The 12,386-nt window shown below is 40.3% G+C and overlaps 1 protein-coding gene across 1 annotated transcript; it reads left to right on the top strand.

Moving 5' to 3' along the window:
- The first annotated feature begins 945 nt into the window (after positions 1 to 945).
- On the top strand, positions 946 to 12,172 carry c5h20orf96 (chromosome 5 C20orf96 homolog). The gene is made up of 10 exons (XM_066673265.1): positions 946 to 1,184; positions 2,611 to 2,785; positions 3,605 to 3,729; positions 3,834 to 3,992; positions 4,248 to 4,347; positions 6,256 to 6,413; positions 8,483 to 8,584; positions 8,673 to 8,759; positions 9,282 to 9,400; positions 11,918 to 12,172. The coding sequence occupies exons 1-10, from the start codon at positions 1,128 to 1,130 to the stop codon at positions 11,976 to 11,978; spliced, it is 1,143 nt and encodes a 380-aa protein (XP_066529362.1). The 5' UTR covers positions 946 to 1,127; the 3' UTR covers positions 11,979 to 12,172.
- Positions 12,173 to 12,386: the final 214 nt, after the last annotated feature.

The raw sequence follows: 12,386 nt of genomic DNA, 5'->3' as shown, positions 1-12,386 counted from the left end.
GAATGAATATATTGTTTCCAAGTTGTATCTGTATATGACGGTTCTGTGAACTGTAAAAAAACTGTAACCCTAACTGCACTAAGTGTCTGATGAAGAGTTGTGATGACATTCTTACTGTGTGAATAAAATTTTTATTGATGTTATACTTTTGAAGGATTACAGCAAGTGGGAGCGGAGTAAGCCAACAACAGAATCTAAGCCAGTGCAGTGGAGCTCAGCCCTTCCTCATCATAAAGGGGCCAAAGCATTACGTGGGACAATCACAGCAAGAGACATTCAGACTAATGCATCTTCTAATCAAATTAAACAGGCCCCATCTGAAAACTCTGGTGAGATTTTATTGTTACAAAGATTCTGCATAAAACCTGAGCTTCATTTGTTTGTTTAACTTATTTATTTTGGGAAGCTACATGCAGGACATAAAGCAAAAGAGTACTAGAGCAAAAAAGAACATCTAGGGGGAAAAAAAAATATCAACATAGTGGTCACCAATTAATACTGAATAATGTACGTTTTAATAATATTTTAAAGAAAATATTTTATATAATGTTCAATAACCTTTGAAGGATATTAGTCATTTCAAAAATGAAAAAGAACTTAAATTAGACAAAATACATTAAATGCAAATTTTAGAGGATATTTTGAGGATGTTGTCAGGGCCACAGATCTCAGACTAGTACATGATAATTCTGAATGTTATTTCTTTTATTTTAAGGATTTAACTGAGGCCTGAGAGAAGGTGTTTAGAACAGGAACGAAGGAAGGTAAGTCGTCAGGACTGGGTCGGCTGACTGGGGCGGACACAAATGCAGTAACAGACCTTTATTAACACAACAGGAAACCAACAGGGCTAACTAGACAGGGAATGATCACAAGATGGCGCCAGAGTTCCTTTGTCGGATTTTCAGCGCGTGTGGTTGCTATGGCAATAGAGGCTCATGGACTGTGTACCTCCCTGCGCTGATTCAGAAAAAGTTTTGTGCTAAGTTTAATTTTACTGAATAATATTTGTCGTGCCGTATTTTAAAGATAAGTGTAATGAACACTTTCTTTAAATTATTACTTTGCTCTTTGTTCTAAATCTGATTAAAACTGAAAAAGCACTAATTCAGGGCCATAAACTGACAATGAACACACTCACGAAACACTTCTTGTGCACACTAAAGGAGGACTTAAAGGACGTGGTGAGTCTCTCTCTCTCTCACACACACACATTACTTTTCATGTACTTGTCGGAAAAATACCCTGTAAATACTTAGCAAATTGTGACTTGCAAATTGCCTATAATTACAGCGTGCAACAAAAACAGGTGGGTTTCACTTTCACCTTTTTTTCTCTCTCATGAGATTTAAAATTGACTTTCACAATTGTAATAAAAAAAAATCACACTTTTTATAAAATTCCGAAGATGTTTCCTCGCCATTTGCTAGTTCTCAAATCTGATTTAGTGCTGGAAACTGGCCTAATGTGTTTCCTGGGTGTCAGAGCCCTACCAAAGAGCCAGCTTCCTGTTTAAAGAACAACATCTACCTTCACTTAACGAAGGAGGTCTGAATATAAACATTCAAACGTCTCAAATATGTTTTTCATGGCATTATGTGGTATTTTTTAACATGATTAAATTTAGTTAAGATGTGAACCTTGGAAAGTTTCCTCACACATGAGTTTCTTAAACAAGAATGGTTCTTTATGTCATCACTCAAAGATTTGTTACACCTTTATTTTTAAGAGTGTAGGATGTAAATATTTTAAAAAGTGAACTGCCTCAAAATCTTGCCTCAAAAAAGTAATTGGTCTGTTTTGTCATTGCCTCATTCAGTGCAGCTACCAAACTGATTAAAGCGGATTAGCCATCATTTTTATTTATTTTTATGTTTTTGATTTTGGAAATATATTGTTGGGCGGCACGGTGGAGCAGCAGGTAGTGTCTCTGTCACAGCTCCAGGGTCATGGAGGTTGTGGGTTCGAGTCCCGCTCCGGGTGACTGTCTGTGTGAAGTGTTCTCTCTGTGTCTGCGTGGGTTTCCTCCGGGTGACTGTCTGTGAGGAGTGTGGTGTGTTCTCTCTGTGTCTGTGTGAGTTTCCTCCGGGTGACTGTCTGTGAGGAGTGTGGTGTGTTCTCCCTGTGTCTGCGTGGGTTTCCTCCGGGTAATTGTCTGTGAGGAGTGTGGAGTGTTCTCCCTGTGTCTGCGTGGGTTTCCTCCGGGTGACTGTCTGTGAGGAGTTTGGTGTGTTCTCTCTGTGTCTGTGTGAGTTTCCTCCGGGTGACTGTGCTCCGGTTTCCTCCCACAGTCCAAAAACACACGTTGGTAGGTGGATTGGAGACTCAAAAGTGTCTGTAAGTGTGAATGTGTGAGTGTGTGTCGCCCTGTGAAGGACTGGCGCCCCCTCCAGGGTGTGTTCCTCCCTTCGGACCCACCGCTGTCTTGACCTGGATAAGGGTTACAGACAATGAATGAATGAATATATTGTTTCCAAGTTGTATCTGTATATGACGGTTCTGTGAACTGTAAAAAAACTGTAACCCTAACTGCACTAAGTGTCTGATGAAGAGTTGTGATGACATTCTTACTGTGTGAATAAAATTTTTATTGATGTTATACTTTTGAAGGATTACAGCAAGTGGGAGCGGAGTAAGCCAACAACAGAATCTAAGCCAGTGCAGTGGAGCTCAGCCCTTCCTCATCATAAAGGGGCCAAAGCATTACGTGGGACAATCACAGCAAGAGACATTCAGACTAATGCATCTTCTAATCAAATTAAACAGGCCCCATCTGAAAACTCTGGTGAGATTTCATTGTTAAACATATTTCATATTTATGTCTATTACATATAAAATGTAATATAGTTATGTTTATATTGTGATATATGATAAGATATGTGTAAAAAGTTCTTTAATAGAACAGTTTGTAGTATAAGATTACTGTAAGCTGTAAGCTGAGATACATTTTGAAAGAGATCATTTAGAGGGAAGCTGGTCAGAATAGAGACAATTTGATTATATCTTTTAAACAAACCAGTGTGTTTTACTAAATATCATATGTGCACTTCATTCATTCATCTGTAAGCACTTATCCAGTTCAGGGTCGCAGTGGGTCCAGAGCCTACATGGAAATAATTGGGCGCAAAGCGGGAATACACCCTGGAGGGGGCGCCAGTCCTTCACTCGGTAACACAGACACACACACACACACACACACACAGTCACTCACACACTCACACCTATGGACACTTTGGAGTCACCAATCCACCTACCAACGCGTGTTTTTGGACTGTGGGAGGAAACCGGAGCACCCGGAAGAAACTCACGCGGACACAGGGAGAACACACCACACTCCTCACAGTCACCTGGAGGAAACCCACGCAGACACAGGGAGAACACACCACACTCCTCACAGACAGTCACCCTGAGCGGGAATTGAACACACAACCTCCAGGTCCTTGGAGCTGTGTGACTGAGACACCACCTGCTGCACCACCGTGCCGCCCTTATATGCGCACTTCACAGGAAAAAATAAGCCCAAGAAAAAAGTAGGATATAGGATCTTTTAAAATGTCTCTACATTACACACACTTTCAGCCTTAAATTTCCGCTCACTTTTTAGGGAGATCTCAAGCAAACACCACCATGAAGTCCTCTGCAGCACACTCTAGACCCCCTCAAAGGATGAAAACTGATAAAAAGGAGAAGAATTCACCTTTCCTTCATGAAAATACTGAAACAATAAAGGTGTGATGAGCAAAAGCTGACTTAGGATGTTAGTTTATGTTTTACCATACATTACTGTAAATGAATCCTTTCTAACAGACTTTGAAACTGAAATCACCTATTAGTTCCTTGGCCAATTGAAGAGAAGGTCTGTCGAGGTTCTGGAAAATCACTGTGAAGTGCTTCAGGAGACGAACCAGCAGGTGGCCAGGGAAATTGAGGACACAGACAGAGGCTCTGTCTCCAGTGCAAGGGATTTCCTCATCCAGCATGAGAAGATGGGGGTGAGCCTTCATTTCTTTTTAAACAAAAGGAGTGTTGACTTTAGCTAGTGGTGTTTATAACTGAAGAAAATGGGGCAAACCTGGAGACTAACAGTTTGCTAGGGTTAGAGATGCTTTTCTTATTGCTACCACCCATAGTTAAAATACCCAGATACACTTTGTCTAACGTTTTACTGAAACAATGTTTAAATCCTGGTTATTGTACAAATGGATTGTGAACACGTTTGTTAGTAAGTAATGTTTTTTTTTTCTGAGAATTATATATGTGCTTTTAACCGATGGAGCGACTGCCAAATCCGACAGACCAAAGCTGAGCTACAGGATGCAGTCGATGAGGCAGAGAATCATCTTTCTGGTAGGTTGTAATTCAGTTTAATAAACTATTAATATTAGACTAAACTTAATATTACAGCTTCGAAATCATTGTAATGCTCCACTGATGTGTGATATGGAATATACAGCATCAGTCTTTGCCACTCTTGACTCAGCACTGCAGAAACTGCTGTTCGTAACCTTTGGAAGAGGGTTTGAAACCATCCCCCACACCCTCCCCCTTGATTTCAGGACAGTGCTGCGCAAAGTGCACTCTGCAACTGTAGGGGGAGACCAAGAGCAAAAATGGCCAATCTTGCCTAATGTTCCCTTAAAAGATACAAAGATATTTTCATTCATTCATTCATTCATTCATTGTCTGTGACCCTTATCCAGTTCAGGGCGGCGGTGGGTCCAGAGCCTACCCGAAATCATTGGGCACAAGGCGGGAACACACCCAGGAGGGGGCTCCAGTCCTTCACAGGGCAACACACACTCACACATTCACACCTACAGACACTTTTGGGTCTCCAATCCACCAACGTGTGTTTTTGGACAGTGGGAGGAAATCGGAGCACTCGGAGGAAACCCACACAGACACGGAGAACACACCACACTCCTCACAGACAGTCACCCGGAGGAAACCCATGCGGACACAGGGAGAACACACCACACTCCTCACAGACAGTCACCCGGAGGAAACCCATGCGGACACAGGGAGAACACACCACACTCCTCACAGACAGTCACCCGGAGGAAACCCACGCAGACACAGGGAGAACACACCACACTCCTCACAGACAGTCACCCGGAGGAAACCCACGCAGATACAGGGAGAACACACCACACTCCTCACAGACAGTCACCCGGAGGAAACCCATGCGGACACAGGGAGAACACACCACACTCCTCACAGACAGTCACCCGGAGGAAACCCACACAGACGCAGAGAGAACACACCACACTCCTCACAGACAGTCACCCGGAGGAAACCCACGCAGACACAGGGAGAACACACCACACTCCTCACAGACAGTCGCCCGGAGTGGGACTTGAACAAAACTATGTCAGCTTTGCCAGTTATAAAATTACATAAGTATTTAATCATATGCACATGTAAGAGTTGAGTTACATGTTAATGAGGGAGACAGATCTGAGCGCTCAAAGAAATTCAGCCAGTGTGTATATTTGTTCTGAATATTGTAGCATCCACATCTTAAAACTGAGAGTTATTCATTAATTTTACACTTCAAATGTAACTTCTAGGGCCCAATTCATATAAACAATCAAAACACAAGAATGCAAAGTACCAGTTCAAGACAGGATGCAGGTCATAAAAAAGCAAGAATAAGAAACAATGGAAAGAACAGAAGAATAAAAATATGAAACAAACCTAATAAACACAAATAGGAAATGGCTCAGAACGTATGGGCAAGACCTCAGAAAGGCTAAACTAATACAAAGGAGGTGGATACCATGAGAGGGAGGACTCAGGGCAGAACTAGCGCAGTGAAGGACCAATTCTGGATGGACTAAACCAACTAAAGATTATCAGGAGAAGAAAACCATAAATGACCAAAGTAATTATGCTTTTAACAATTACATATTTTTATCAGTTATGTGTTTAATCACATAGTGATTCAGTGATGACCTTCTGATGTCAAACAGTGAAAAAATGTTAAAAAATACTCATTCTGACAGAGAGCCCTCGTTTGCATCTTCCTTTTCTAGTTTTATTGTATTGCAAGAGAGAATTGATGTAATAGTAAAGTGTGCTCCAAAGGCCAAACCCATGAGTTTTAAGAACTTCCAAAGTGCTCAGTTACATGTTGTTTGGAGCTGAAATGAAATCGATCAGACTGCTGAATGTTTTACAGGAGGCCCTTACAATATCTGCACAATAGATTTTTCATTTTCAAGTATTAATTAATACTGTTTTTTTAACACTTAGGTCTTAAAGCGCAGCTAAAAGCAGTGAACGCTAGGTTGATGAATGCACAGGCACAGCTTCACACCCTGAAGACTTATGAAGATGAAGAGTTTCCAGTCAAAGCCCTGCAGACCGCTGAAATGAAGGGAGATCTGGATAAGCTCAAGGAGGCACAGCAGGTACAGCCATTGAAAAGTAGAATATTATTAAAGAGATTTGTTTTAAATCCTTGGGGATACAGATGAAAGAGGCATGAACGTCTGATGACATAGTGAAATCCTCCTTTTGTGGTGTCAAAACACTTTCAGCTGATATGGAATGTTTTTAATAATTTAACAACATTAGACAGCATTAGACAACAGTGTTAGACAACAGCGTTAGACAACAGCTTTAGACAACAGTGTTAGACAGCATTAGACAAGTGTTAGACAACATTAGACAATTGTTAGACAGTGTTAGACAACGTTAGACAGTGTTAGACAACATTAGACAATTGTTAGACAGTGTTAGACATCGTTAGACATGTGTTAGACAACGTTAGACAAGTGTTAGACAACGTTGGACAATTGTTAGACAGTGTTAGACAACGTTAGACAGAGTTAGACAACGTTAGACAATTGTTAGACAGTATTAGACAATTGTTAGACAGTGTTAGACAGTGTTAGACAACGTTAGACATTTGTTAGACAGTGTAAAACAACGTTAGACAGTGTTAGACAACGTTAGACCGTGTTAGACAACGTTAGACAGTGTTAGACAACGTTAGACAATTGTTAGACAGTGTTAGACAACGTTAGACAGTGTTAGACAACGTTAGACAATTGTTAGACAGTGTTAGACAGTTTTAGACAACGTTAGACAGTGTTAGACAACGTTAGACAATTGTTAGACAGTCTTAGACAACCTTAGACAGTGTTAGACAACGTTAGACAATTGTTAGACAGTGTTAGACAACGTTAGACAGTGTTAGACAATGTTAGACAATTGTTAGACATCGTTAAACAATTGTTAGACAGTGTTAGACAATTGTTAGACAGTGTTAGACAACGTTAGACAGTGTTAGACAACAGTAGACAATTTTTAGACAGTGTTAGACAACGTTAGACAGTGTTAGACAACGTTAGACAATTGTTAGACAGTGTTAGGCAACGTTAGACAGTGTTAGACAATTGTTAGACAGTGTTAGACAACGTTAGACAGTGTTAGACAACGTTAGACAATTGTTAGACAGTGTTAGACAACGTTAGACAATTGTTAGACAACGTTAGACAGTGTTAGACAACGTTAGACAATTGTTAGACAGTGTTAGGCAACGTTAGACAGTGTTAGACAATTGTTAGACAGACAACGTTAGACAGTGTTAGACAACGTTAGACAGTGTTAGACAACGTAAGACAATTGTTAGACAGTGTTAGACAGTGTTAGACAACGTTAGACAGTGTTAGACAGTGTTAGACAACGTTAGACAATTGTTAGACAGTGTTAGACAACGTTAGACAGTGTTAGACAACAGTAGACAATTTTTAGACAGTGTTAGACAACGTTAGACAGTGTTAGACAACGTTAGACAATTGTTAGACAGTGTTAGGCAACGTTAGACAGTGTTAGACAATTGTTAGACAGTGTTAGACAACGTTAGACAGTGTTAGACAACGTTAGACAATTGTTAGACAGTGTTAGACAACGTTAGACAATTGTTAGACAACGTTAGACAGTGTTAGACAACGTTAGACAATTGTTAGACAGTGTTAGGCAACGTTAGACAGTGTTAGACAATTGTTAGACAGTGTTAGACAACGTTAGACAGTGTTAGACAACGTCAGACAATTGTTAGACAGTGTTAGACAACGTTAGACAACGTTAGACAGTGTTAGACAACGTTAGACAGTGTTAGACAACATTAGACAGTGTTAGACACCGTTAGACAATTGTTAGACAGTGTTAGACAACGTTAGACAATTGTTAGACAATGGTAGACAGAGTTAGACAATGTTAGACAATTGTTAGGCAGTGTTAGACAATTGTTAGACAACGTTAGACAGTGTTAGACAATGTTAGAAAATTGTTAGACAGTGTTAGACAATTGTTAGACAGTGTTAGACAGTGTTAGACAACTTTAGACAATTGTTAGACAGTGTTAGACAGTGTTAGACAACGTTAGACAGTGTTAGACAGTGTTATACAGTGTTAGGCAGCCCTCTCAGAAGCATCTTTCCCCGTGGTATTTTCATTCTCTTGTGTTTTTTAGAATGAATATGAGGATGTGAAGCTTCTGTGTCGGAGAGAAATGGCACGTTTAGAGAGTGAACACCACCAGCAAAAACAGGATGTGCTGTCAGCCATTGCAGAAGTATTAGCAATAATCACATTCGGTGTATTCAAATTAAGAAGACAATTATAAGACTATAAGATTACAATTTGTGTTTTTTTTTTAACAGGAAAATGTGTCCCACATTCCTCCAGGTATAAAACTGATGGCTTTACACAACCAAACAATGAAGAAAGAGATTGATATGCACAAAAATGTGAGCTATATATAGATACATGACACTTTCAAGGAATTAATGCTGGGTAGCAGTTCTGTAGTTCTGCAGTACACCGACATTGAGGCCATTTTCAGTTTCAATGATTTCTATGTTAATTAACTTAAGTTTTTACTGATTTAATTGTAGAGATGGCAAAAGTAAGTCAAATTAAACATTCTCCAGGATTTCATCCCAAATGCCTGGCTTCACTAATCATCTCAAACCAGCCTCTGAGATGTGAGGGCATTTGAAATGAAAATCTGGGAAGAACGTTTGCTACCTCTGTTTAACTGAAATTTGTGTAATTCCCTGGGTGCTTCAGAATACATTGTTTTCTTTATTATACATTCCTTTATGGAAACTGGCCTTGTGCCTGGTTAATATTTGCAACATTTTGACAGGTTTGGTAAAATTGGGTAAAATGTAGGGTTCAAGGCAAAGACCTATTCTCCTGAAGCACATTATTTACTCACACTATGGGTATATGAATTTGAAAATATGAAAATATGGTTTTCCTGTTAGGAAATACTCAAAATGGAGGACAAAAACGGAAAACTTGTCAAGAGTATACAGAAACTGCAGCTGTCAAGGCCAAACATCAACAGAGAGGTCTTTCCAGATGTCTTCCTAAAGACAGATAAGTAAGTACTACATGTGTTTAGTGATGATGTCTACTGTGTGAAGTTGTTTTAAGCTTTTAACTATTTGGGTGACCTGCTTGTATATGAACTGATGCATATTTAAAACCCTTTGTGTAGCTCAGTCACTTAAGAACCTCCATTGTAACTGATTACAAATACACAGACAAACAAAAAAACCCAATGACCAATTGGGTTCAGAGACATTATAAACCATTACACTTATTTAGATTAAAAAAAGAGACACGCAAACATATGATATACAAAAATATTCAGGTAAGTGAGCACATTTCCTTTTCTGTCCCTGCGAAGATTAGACATGACTTTAGGCAAAGCATTAGGAAGGGAATCCACCTGCTGCTTTGAAAGGAAAAAGCAGTGGGCTGTTGTAAGGCATCTAATATTACAGTTTTGAAAAAGATTCCATCTTAAAGATAAATGAAGAACAACAGCATGCTGCACATTCATGGAATCCCAGTAGCCCATTAAAGGTTAATAAAGGTTTCACATTTCCCAACAGCTTGTTCCAAAACACTCTGACATTTTCCTCTCCATGAGTATTTCTCATCTCCAAAGAATCAGTAACACTTTATTGTTGGACACCGCAACTGACAAAGGCTGCTTACATAACCCCCTTAAGTGACCTATTAAAGCGAGACTTAGATGTATTTATATAGGCACGTCAGACTGCAGCTTTCAGCTGAAAAAAGAAACGTGTTTGTCTTGTCTCACTTCATGCCATAGTCTCTACAAACAGTTTTTTATGACAGAGATTTTCATTTCTTCTAAGATAATGGCAACCAGATTTGGGATTTCCTGAATCACTAGTGACAAATGCGTAAGTTCGGTGTGTGCAGATGGCCCTAGCCCCAGCAGAGCACGTTCCCCAGTTTCCTGTGTTAAACAGAACTGTCCTGGGCCATAATGGCCATGTTTAAGGGCAGATGTTCCATAAAGAGTCTCTGTTTGCATCCAGATTTACAGACTTTGTAACCACAGCTGTTGAGGCAACCTGCACATAGCCATCGCATAATGTGTGTGTGTGTATATTCTCTTCTGTGCCCCCGGGGCCCTTTTCAGATACTTTGCTTATTCACTTCTGGATTGTTTGTTCCCTTCTGCGTGATAAGATGCAGCCTCTCTTACTCACAGGGGAGCTGTCAGAGGGTTTATTCTGGCAGAGTGAATTACTAATTGTGCTTCTCTACGCTGATTTATAGTCAGTGTGTGATAGTCTATGTATGGGAAAATGTGTCTTTAATAGAAGGGTCGTTATTTAGTGGCCTGTTATTCACTCAGTATTTTATGTTTAAATCTTAAAACTCTAAACCTCTAAACATATATTCTACCTGTTTTTACAATAGATGCATGTATCATCAACTATTATTTCTCTTTTATCAAAGTACATAGAATTGTTTTCTCAGTGGTGGTAAACTATACATTCAACTTGAAATAAGGGCGGCACGGTGGTGCAGCAGGTAGGTGTCGCAGTCACACAGCTCCAGGGACCTGGAGGTTGTGGGTTCAATTCTCGCTCCAGGTGACTGTCTGTGAGGAGTGTGGTGTGTTCTCCCTGTGTCTGCGTGGGTTTCCTCCGGGTGACTGTCTGTGAGGAGTGTGGTGTGTTCTCCCTGTGTCTGCGTGGGTTTCCTCCGGGTGACTGTGAGGAGTCTGGTGTGTTCTTCCTGTGTCTGCGTGGGTTTCCTCTGGGTGACTGTCTGTGAGGAGTGTGGTGTGTTCTCCCTGTGTCTGCATGGGTTTCCTCCGGGTGACTGTCTGTGGGTCTAGGGTGATTGCAGATTAAGAAAAGCCACAAGGAGTGGTTTTGAACATCCATCTACAGGTAGAAACAAAAAACTGAGTAGTGAACAGCTATTAACTGATTATCTACAGGTGTCTGTAAAGTACACAGTCGTAACGTCAGGAAAGAACATAAATCATCAGCTCAGTCTCTAAACACTGCAGAGTTTAACACAGGGACATTTTAACTGGGTTTTTCAGCAGCGTCCTTCACCTTGATCAATAACCCGGTTTCCTCTGCTACATAACGCTATTTCCTCTAGTGCCTCAGCGGCTTTCAGTTCGGTTCATTACAGATTATAACAGGCATCAGTTAATGTTTTTACTTTATTATAGTTTTGAAATGACACTCGCCGTCAGGGAACTCACTACACCTTCTCCCCCCACACACACTGTGTGTGTATTCTGTAAAGAAATCAGTACAGACCCATAGCCCACTCAAAGGGACATGCAGTAACAGCAGTAGCTCCCCCAGGTCCTAGTGTACACAATGGGGGGCCGCTGAAGAATATTTAGACCCCCCTAAAAACGTCCATGCCTCCACTATTATAATTATTGTAATCTGGGCGGGGGGTGGGGGGGGTGTTGTTATCCATTGTACAGAGGCTTGTTAAACAGGTAATGCTTATTTGTTATATTTCAATATTTAACAAAGTGGTTGGTATAATGTTTTTTACTTGAAATGAATGACAGCTGAATTTTGTTTAATTTTCTTTGTAGATCTCCCACAGATATGGACGTCCACCTCAGTATACCGACCGCAGGATGGCTGCCTATATGACTGTCAAGGGGGCAATTTCATTCAACATTGTTCTAAAATGGTGTTTCATTACGGGGTGTCAGTAGTTTTAGAGGAGAATCCACATATCTGTAGTTGTTATAATTTTTGGAAAGTGTAATAAATCTTGTAGTTATATTATACAGTGCTTTCTGTGACTAGGTTTTGTAATCAAACTGCAATTTATTCTCAATAAAGAAGGGCATTTTCAATGTCAAGAATGTAAAAAACAATGACTGTCTGTAAGGAGTGTGGTGTGTTCTCTCTGTGTCTGCGTGGGTTTCCTCCGGGTGACAGTCTGTGAGGAGTGTGGTGTGTTCTCCCTGTGTCTGCGTGGATTTCCTCCGGGTGACTGTCTGTGAGGATGTAAAAAATAATGATGAGATCTATACGTGTCAGTGTTATTCTTCC

This window comes from Hoplias malabaricus, chromosome 5, assembly GCF_029633855.1.
Source record: "Hoplias malabaricus isolate fHopMal1 chromosome 5, fHopMal1.hap1, whole genome shotgun sequence".
Classification (NCBI taxonomy): domain Eukaryota; kingdom Metazoa; phylum Chordata; class Actinopteri; order Characiformes; family Erythrinidae; genus Hoplias; species Hoplias malabaricus.
This window is presented reverse-complemented; position numbering and strand designations above follow the sequence as displayed.

Bases quoted from the DNA above. Each gene is read 5' to 3' on its own strand.
- c5h20orf96 (XM_066673265.1), top strand. From the start codon at position 1,128: ATGAACACACTCACGAAACACTTCTTGTGCACACTAAAGGAGGACTTA. The intron at 2,786-3,604 runs GTGAGATTTCAT...CTCACTTTTTAG, and splicing joins GGCCCCATCTGAAAACTCTG to GGAGATCTCAAGCAAACACC. The intron at 8,760-9,281 runs GTGAGCTATATA...TTTTCCTGTTAG, and splicing joins AGATTGATATGCACAAAAAT to GAAATACTCAAAATGGAGGA.